Source organism: Choristoneura fumiferana, chromosome 23, assembly GCF_025370935.1.
Source record: "Choristoneura fumiferana chromosome 23, NRCan_CFum_1, whole genome shotgun sequence".
Classification (NCBI taxonomy): Eukaryota; Metazoa; Arthropoda; class Insecta; order Lepidoptera; family Tortricidae; genus Choristoneura; species Choristoneura fumiferana.
Genome location: NC_133494.1, coordinates 1,101,432 through 1,111,269, shown reverse-complemented (window position 1 = coordinate 1,111,269; position 9,838 = coordinate 1,101,432). Strand labels below are relative to the sequence as shown.

General features: G+C 42.8%; 1 protein-coding gene across 1 annotated transcript; it reads right to left on the bottom strand.

Annotated features, from left to right (window-relative positions):
• Positions 1–6: 6 nt before the first annotated feature.
• LOC141440981 (uncharacterized) lies at positions 7–6,175 on the bottom strand. The gene is made up of 4 exons (XM_074105579.1): positions 4,536–6,175; positions 883–933; positions 371–606; positions 7–97 (listed from the first exon to the last, which is right to left on the bottom strand). Exons 1-4 carry the CDS (start codon positions 4,597–4,599, stop codon positions 14–16), a joined length of 435 nt encoding a protein of 144 aa, XP_073961680.1. The 5' UTR covers positions 4,600–6,175; the 3' UTR covers positions 7–13.
• Positions 6,176–9,838: the final 3,663 nt, after the last annotated feature.

Here is a 9,838-nt window from a genome sequence, read left to right as displayed (position 1 = left end):
CTTGGCTCCATCATTAGGGGATCACTTGGTAGAGATAGCCTTCTGCAAAACTGCATGCCATGCCTTCACCGTAGGTTATAGTGGCAAATTGTCGTTTCTGAAATTAATACAAAAGTATTTCATTTACAAAAATAACCCACAAGCTAAGAATTAATTAAAACACCACACAAGTGACCTTATTAAAAAAACTAGCCTACATTAATCTAAAACAGCGTAGCTTTCTATTAGAGAAAGGAAAGAAAATTAAAATTGGTGTGGTCGTTTCCCTGCATAAAAACAAACAAAGTTTGTTATTTATTATACAGTGCAACTGTTAATTCAGCAAAGACAAGTTTTTAGTGTATATAGTATAAGCTAAAGGCTTGCTTACCGCTTCCAAATATCTGACACCAGCCGACGCAATCAGGAGCAAGACAAACTCCTCACCGATTAACGGGAGGTTGTGGTACACCAGCAAACCAATCGACGACACCAGGACATACAGGGAAACTTTGAATTTCTCCTTGAATCTGATTTCAGGCAGCTGACGGGTTTTTACAGAAGTGTAGATGGTTGCACAAGCTAGTTCCAAGGCTTGACTTGTCAGCAGGCAGATGACAAAACGTGCTGTAAATGAGAATGATTTAAATGTGACACCTGTCATCATCATCATCCCAGCCTATATACGTCCCACTGCTGGGCACTGGACTGGCTCAGAATGTGTCAGAGTCTCAGAGGTCTCAGAATGAAAGGGCAACATTTTTTTAAGATAGTGAGTTATATACATGTTGTATGAGCTATGTCTCAAATATGTTGCTTAGTCAATTTCGCCTTTCAACCGTCGACATGAAATTAACAGATAAAGTAAAAAAAAACTTAGTAACAAAAAAGAACAGAACTTACCAACTAGCAGCAATATTCTGAACAGATTCTCAGAATCCATTTTAGATGAATCTGTAGTAGAAATAAACAGTATTATTATTTGTTTAATTGATTATACATATTGTCAGGGTAGAGCAGTGAGACCCTAGGGGTTCAAATTGAGTAAAACGAATTTAGGTTTTAGACGTTTATTTAGCCCCTAGGCTTTTCTGACAGAATAAAAGAAATAAAATAAAAAAACTCGAGGGTCGCGGATACGGAAGAGTTAAGTTGGAATGCGTTTCTTTTGGAGAGGCTTCCCTGGACTAGAGTCCGAAGCGCAGGTCGCCGGTGCTGGACAAAGGCTGGAGGCAGTAGGGGCTCCAGGGCCAGCAAGCAGCAGCAGTCCTTTCAAAAGCGGAAGGACAGGGGCTTCGGTTCCAGGCAGCCGTGCAGGTGTTGGTGGAACGGTGAAAGGTTCAGTCCAGACCGTACTGTGCCGCCCTGAAATCAACGCTCGTTTAGACGAGATTCAGGTGGCCTTTATTCTGCCAACCATCCAACCGGCGTGAAGACTCTTCATCATCATCATCAGGTCAGCCGTAATGTTGGAGGTGGCAGAAAAATCGTTCGAAGAATTTAAGATATTATTATAATAAAGAAAACATAAGTAAATTAAATTTGGAAAAAAGTCGTTACATTTTTGAATTTGTAAAGGCCCAACGGTTATAATATAAAATGTAAAACGGCATTTAGAAACAATTATACAGTTTTGTGTCAGTTTTATTTTTGAGAGGAGGCCTGTGCCCAGCAGTGGGACGTATATAGGCTGGGATGATACAGTTTTTGAAATAAACGGGCCGAAAAGAATTAATTAATTAAAAACAGATTTAAAAATGTGAGGAAAAAAAACTATGAATTTTGGCTAAATTTACAATTAAAAACTGAAAGAAAACACAAATTAAAATTACACAAGTAAAGATTGATATTTGCCAAGGACTTACCAAATTTGGGCAGAGTTTCACTGAATTTAAATTAAAATTATGGATAGTTAGTTTTGGAAGGCGTATTTGTTGTTTTCTGATTTTTGCAGAATGTGAAAAGTGCCGGCGTGATTCCCAGCGCTGGTCTCTTTTCTGGTTTTTCTGTGCATCCATGTCTCAGTTTGTATTTTCGATATGGTTTCACGGGATACCCGTAAAAGTAACAAATTTGGAGTTGAAATAAAAAATACAAAAGACTCCAAATAACCAATCATAATTTGATTGCTTAGTAGCGACATCTCTTGTCTGGGTGAGCGGTTGGTTCCGATAGAATGTGACGTCTCTCGATGAGAGCGAAAACATAGATGTCGCTAGTGCTGCTGCATAAGTAGCGTAGTAGAAATAAGCAACCTGAGATATGTATGCATAGGAAAAATTCGTGTCTAAATTCCTGTCCAGCGGTGGTGTAGGGGTTATAGCACGCAGCACGGATTGCTGAGGACCTGGGTTCGATTCCCAGCGCTGGTCTCTTTTTCTGGTTTTTCTGTGCATCCATGTCTCAGTTTGTATTTTCGATATGGTTTCACGGGATACCCGTAAAAGTAACAAATTTGGAGTTGAAATAAAAAATACAAAAAGACTCCAAATAACCAATCATAATTTGATTGCTTAGTAGCGACATCTCTTGTCTGGGTGAGCGGTTGGTTCCGATAGAATGTGACGTCTCTCGATGAGAGCGAAAACATAGATGTCGCTAGTGCTGCTGCATAAGTAGCGTAGTAGAAATAAGCAACCTGAGATATGTTATGCATAGGAAAAATTCGTGTCTAAATTCCTGTCCAGCGGTGGTGTAGGGGTTATAGCACGCAGCACGGATTGCTGAGGACCTGGGTTCGATTCCCAGCGCTGGTCTCTTTTTTCTGGTTTTTCTGTGCATCCATGTCTCAGTTTGTATTTTTCGATATGGTTTCACGGGATACCCGTAAAGTAACAAATTTTGGAGATGAAATAAAAATACAAAAAGACTCCAAATAACCAATCATAATTTGATTGCTTAGTAGCGACATCTCTTGTCTGGGTGAGCGGTTGGTTCCGATAGAATGTGACGTCTCTCGATGAGAGCGAAAACATAGATGTCGCTAGTGCTGCTGCATAAGTAGCGTAGTAGAAATAAGCAACCTGAGATATGTATGCATAGGAAAAATTCGTGTCTAAATTCCTGTCCAGCGGTGGTGTAGGGGTTATAGCACGCAGCACGGATTGCTGAGGACCTGGGTTCGATTCCAGCGCTGGTCTCTTTTTCTGGTTTTTCTGTGCATCCATGTCTCAGTTTGTATTTTCGATATGGTTTCACGGGATACCCGTAAAAGTAACAAATTTGGAGTTGAAATAAAAAATACAAAAAGACTCCAAATAACCAATCATAAATGACTTTCTGCCAAGTTTCTTGCGGCGCATTCTTCTTGGCAATGGATGGTCTTTCCGAAAGCGCTGGTAGTTTAAAAAAATGACGTGCAAAAGTGCCCATTGCGGCCTATTTACTGAATAAATCATTTGAATTTTGAATTTTGAATCAACATCTGCTACAGCAGTCCTAGCAATCCTAGAAATAGTTAGTCATATCAGATATTTATGCACGCTTTGCTACATACATACATGTCAAAACGCGCAAAAACAATGATGTTAACAATTTTTTTTATATGAACATAATGCTGCTCTTGTTTAGAGCTACTTTTGTACAAAAGTACTCAAGTTACAAATTCCAAGGGCTCATTGTATTAAATATTAAAGCAACAATAAACTGAGAGTTCTTTGGAGCAAGGTTCAAAATGCTCAATATCCAAAGCTGACTCATTAATAATCTGTAAGTTGACATGGCAGCTTGACACTTGCTTATAATTATAGTATAACATACTTGGAATAACAATTCTTTCCATCACACGGTAAGTAATGAAAGTAGAAAGTTATGGTTTACGCATTGAGCGCCAGTGTTAGATAATATAATACAACCTTTGTTTCATAACATGCAGGTTAACTTGATTGCAACCCCATAAATAAACCCAGTGGCCCTTTTTTGCCTATTTTGCCTGTGTGCCTTAAGCTAACATTAGACTGTACTGTATACCAGCGTTTCTTAACCTCGGGTCGCACCCAAATTCGGGTCGCGGGCGGTATTGGGATGTCGGAATTCTCTGATTAAAGCACGTAAAAAAATTGTTGTCTTTTTTCAATATTTTATTATAACATCAATTTTAGCAGTATTTTAGAGTCGCAGACTTCAAATATGTTTATACTTTGGGTCGCGAGCCTAAAAGGTTAAGAACCGCAGCTATATGTAGGTATACTAAAGCAATTTAAGATCTATCCCAGGATTCCCAGGAGTCATGAAAATAAAAAGTTTTCATGGGATATAAACAATTTATTTGTTACGTTATCACCACAACTCGTGGTGCGTCGGCATTGTTATTGATAGTAATAATGATAATTTAATGTTTTTTCTATAATAGGTAGAAACGCAAGGAACTCGTTAAAGATTGTGTATTTGAATATACACAATACCATCATTCATATTAATCCTAGTATCTGCCCCTACCGGGATTAGAATATTTAGAATACGGGGCTGGGAACTAGTTTCGTAGGGTCGTCGCAACCAGTATAATAGGTTATCAGATCGTTAAGATAATCAGTGTTAGTTTTATAAAGGTTACTTACGATATCCAAACGTTACGCCGCCCAGAAATAGAACTTGAATGCCCAATATGTGCTCCAAATTCATTTTGAAGTGAACGAATCAGTTCGATAGTTACCTAACCACTTCCCATGTAAGTGTTAAATCTACGAGCAAAATTATAACCAAAAACGACTCCGATACAAAAGTTCAACTTCAACTTTTTTGTTTAGTGGCAATCGGTCGCTTTTGGTTAGCGTCCATTACTGCCAATGACACCTGACAGCAGCAAAGTGTATATTGTGTCAGACCGGTTGGATAAGATTTCTAAACGGGGGTTGTGGAAGCGAGTTTGTTGCGTACCTGCAATAGACATACACAAAACATAGGGACAGCACAAAACATAGAAGACAGTACAAAACATTTAGACATTACAGATCGGATCAAAGGGAGCGACAAAAGCGAAAAAGCACCTATAGTTTTATTTTTTCTTTAGTTATATAATTAATTAACATGTTAAGGATTTTCTTGTTGGAGGAGGCATGAAGTAGGAGGGTTTTGAGGTTGGTGGGTTTGGGAATACAGGGGGAAGGATGTTGTAAAGGGGAACAGTTCTCATGGGGCAGTTTAACAGAATGTGGTCGGCGGTACCCTCCTCCAAGCCGCATGGACAGAGGGGGGATTGAACAATACCCCATCTATACAGGCGGGATGGAGCACAAGTATGTCCGATACGTAATCTGCAGATGACAGAGGTTGTCTGTTTGTTCGCTTGACGAAACCGGAAAAACCAAGGCTTAGGGGGGATGTTTGGTTGAATATCCCCGTAATGACGGCCTTTGACCAGTAAGGAGCACTCATAATGACGGAGCCAAAGAGAGGTGAGATCGGATTTGGCAGCAGAGAAGAGGTCATAGAAATAGCAGTGGGAGTGATCCAAGCTGCCGATCTCTATGGCCTCCTTAGCATATGCGTCAGCGACCTCGTTTCCCCGGATCCCAGAATGACTGGGAATCCAGGCCAACGAGATCTCAAGGTTGCGGAGATGGGCTTCGAATAGGGATTGCCTGATGAGTAGCACTAAAGGATAGTTAATTTTGGCAGAGAAAGGATTGGCCGTGATGGATTGTAAACCGCTAAGAGAGTCCGTAAAAATTATCGAGTTGCTAATACCATGAGCATTAATGTATTTAACGGCTTCCAGAATAGCGACTAGCTCACCGGTAAAGACTGACGTGTGAGGTGGGCACTTAAAGCTCAGGATAACTGAATCTTTCGGGATCCAGACTGCCGAACCCACAGCGCCGCCAACCATAAGCCTGGAGGCATCTGTGAATAACAAAGACCAGCCTTGCCAGGAGTTTTCGATGTTGTGTAGAAAAGAACTGTTAGCTCCGGGCTGGTTCTTTGTTATTCCGAAGTTAAGGATGATGTTGGGTTGAAAGATTAGAGCATCGTAACTGTGAGCAAAAAGGGGGAGAAGGGAGCATGTGAAAGAGGGGTCTGGGAGGTTATTGAATTTGCGGAAGCTATTGATAAGACATGGCGGGTTTTTGTTGAACCAGAATCCACTGTCAGTAATTAAATCCGATAGTTCTTGCAGCTTAGGTAAGAGGGGGTGGTCGTCCAGAAGGGAAAGTCTGAGGAAGAAACGATCAGCCAGGTATTGACGTCGGAGGTAAAGGGGGGGTCAGTTGCTTCTACTTGAAGGGCATTGGTCGGGGAGGATTTCATGGCTCCCAGGATAACCCGGAGGGACTGGTACTGGATTTTGTCCAGTTTACCTAAGGCCACCTTGTTACAAGGTTCTAAGATAAAGGAGCCATAATCAAGGACGCTGCGTACTATGGCATTATAGAGGAGTTTCTGGGAATAGGGGTGGGCACCCCACCACACACCCGAAAGACAACGCAGAATGTTGATGTTTGATTGGCACTTTTTAACTGTGGAATCAATATGGGGGCAACCGGAAAGCCGAGAGTCAAGCGTAACGCCTAGAAATTTGACTTGTTTACTGACAGGGATTAGTTGATTATTGAAGGCGACTTCCACAGGGGGGAACGACCTTTTCCTAGTAAAAGGAACCACGCTACATTTGGAAACTGAAAGGGAAAGACCATGGACAGCAAGCCATTCACCCAGGTAGAATAGGGCTTGGTTCAAGTTGCAGGTGGCTACTTCGACGGAATGGGACGATGCGTACAAAGCTATGTCGTCTGCGTATTGCAGTATGTTGCAGAACGGTGAAACAGCCTCGTCAAGGTCGTGGGTGTACAAGCTGTAGAGCAAGGGACTTAATACGGATCCTTGTGGAAGACCTTGCCAGATTAGCCTCGGAGTGGAATGGGAACCATTATGTCTCACCTCGATGGATCGTTCCATTAGGAAGTTGCATATGAAATGCGTCAGCTTCTGCGGCAGACTCAGCTTAGATAGTTTATCTCTGAGTAAGGAGAGTATGACACTATCATACGCGGATGATACGTCCAAGAATACGCCAACAAGGAACTCGTTCCTTGAGAGGGAGATCCTGATGTCAGTTGTTAAAATCGAGAGACTATCCATGGTGCCCATTCCTCTCCGAAAACCAAACTGGCTTTTGGACAGTATTTTATTTGATTCTACGAACCACTCCAGGCGTTTCTTAATCATGTGCTCTAGGATTTTGAGAAGGCAGGATGATAAGGCGATTGGACGGTGGGAGGAAGGAAGGAGGGGATCTTTCCCTTGTTTATGTAGAGGGATGATAATTTGTTTTTTCCAAGCCTCTGGAACGAAACCCAGGTCGAGGAAATGGTTTAAAAGGTCTAGAAAGTATTTTTTGGTAACCTGGCCAGATTTGGCAAGAAAAGCGTACGGGATACTATCTGGACCAGGAGCCGAGTTCTTGAGGTGGTCTAACGATGCCAAAAGTTCTAACCACGAAAACGGTTGGTCGAGATTATTATGAGGGCAATTCAAAGGATAGGGGGAAGGGAGGGAGTTAACATGGGGGACAGTGGGGGAGACAGGGTGTCTATAAATGCCGTGAGCCAAACTGAGGAGTCGTTACTAGGCGCATCTCGGGCTATGAATGAACCTCTAAAACGTTTTATGGCTTTCCATAGAACAGTTGATGGAGTGCGGGGCGAGATACTTTGGCAGAAGTTTATCCATCCAAATTTCTTTTTTTTTTTGAACAAACGTTTCGCCTGAGCCGCGGTCTTTTTGAATGCGAGAAAGTTATCCAGGGACATGTTTCCACAATACGCTTTCTCGGCCTCGTTCCTTAGGCGAATCATGTCCGTACATTCAGAGTCCCACCAAGGTGGGGAGGACCTAGCCTTATAACGTTTTTTAGGCGGAATATTTTTGTCAGCTGCAACTATGAAGGCCTCGATCAGGTTGTCATGACAAATACAGGCGTTTTCTGGTAAGACAATGGGCATCTTGCTGACTGCTGCGTCCAAGTCCGCCGCGAACTGGTCCCAATCAGCCTTGGACAGGAGGTACCTATTAGAATTTGGGGGAGTACTGGGTTGGGAAAAGGATGTAGGGAAGGATATTAAGATTGGAAGGTGATCACTACCGTGGGAATCCTGGAGCACAGACCACGAGAGAAGGGTGCCAAAATGTGGAGAGCACAGGGAAAGATCGACGGCACTAGAGTTCAGGCCTGGTGCCGTTCTGCGCGTCGGAGAACCATCATTGAGTAGGCAGATGTTTTTGTCCTCCATCAGGTCAACGAGATCACAGGCTAAGGCGTCGTAATCGGCGCTTCCCCACATGAGATGATGACAGTTAAAGTCACCTAAAATGAGGAATGGGCCCGGAAGGGCGGAAAATATGTGCTCGAGGTCTGAGATATTAATGGAGAGCGGATCGTAAATATAGATCGAAAGAACGGTAAAGTCCATGATCTTGGCGGCGACTGCATTAATGCCGTAAGGGATAGGGGGAAGAGTTATACGATTATACGTGACAGAAGATTTGATGAGAAGGGCGGCTCCTGCGTAGCCATCATCTCTGTCATGTCGGAGGCACGAGAAGCCAGGCACCCGGAACCGGGCTCCCGGAACCAACCAGGTCTCCGATATGGCAAAGACAGTAGGGTCATACGAGGATACCATTTGCAAAATTTCGTGTTTTTTAGGGCGGAGACTGTGACTGTTCCACTGGATGAGATGGAACATTTACAACTTGGAGAAATTGTGAAAGTTTGTTGGCGACGTTGGGCGGTAGGGGGAAATCATCCATTTTGCTGAACATATTGATCAGCAAGGATAGAAGGACGTCCAGCAGGTTATCGTTGGGGGGGGACTGAAAGGGGGAGGAGGGCGGGGAGCCTGGGGGCCGGAGGGCGGCACCATTCCTCGGAGGAGGGGGGTTGCGGTCTCTAATTAGGGCTTCGTGAGCGGCACGGTCATATCCTTGTGATAGAGGACGATGATACAAAAGTTTCATTATCTTGGTAAACCAAAGTGGTAAACCGTTGAAAAACAAACAAGATGACAACATTGACAACAATGAAAAATATATACCTACTCCCTATATACTTTATTCTTTGAATGAATGAAGGCGCGGCCACATGCAAGTCGCTCGACGCTCGTTTCCAATGTCAAATCTGTAGGGCTACTACGTGGCTACTACGAAAATCGAAACTCGAAGTTCGTATCGGATCGTCCCTCTCGCTCTCGTATGAAATAATATTAGTGTCAGTGGGACGGTACGGTACGAACTTCGATTTTCGAATTTCGTAGTAGCCCTACTGGTCACGTGACATATAGCGATAAAGCTGGAAATGTTGAGCTTTATCGCTGGAAAAAAAAACACTTAATTTCGGCAACTGTCTTTTATTTGTACCAAAGCCACGACTGCTACTAAATGAGATTAAGAAATCAGCTTCCAAGACCAAGATCATTCCTGCAAGTAGCCATCTTGTCGCTGCTGTTCGACGCAATTGACGCTACTTTTTTAAGTCGCGGCAATTCAAAATCATTCAAGATGGGGTCACGTGACCAGATTTATCTCTGCAAACGAGCGACGAGCGACTGCATGTGGCCGCACCTTGAATGAGCGCAAACTGACTGAATGAATGAATGAGTCTTCAATAAAGACAAGACAAGCCACGAGTGCCATGAAGTATAGTTGTCAATTTGTTACTTTGTCAGTGTCGTCAACTTGTCGTCAATTCAATTCAATTCAATTTTCGAACGATGCCAACTTGTCGTCATCTGTCGGCACTTGGTTGTCAGTGTCGTGCTCTTGTCACTGTCATCACTGTCAAGTTCAGCATGTCCACAGATTACAAGAATAGTAGCAGCTAAGCCAAAGAGTAGTATAATATACGGGGAAAGAGAGCCCTCTC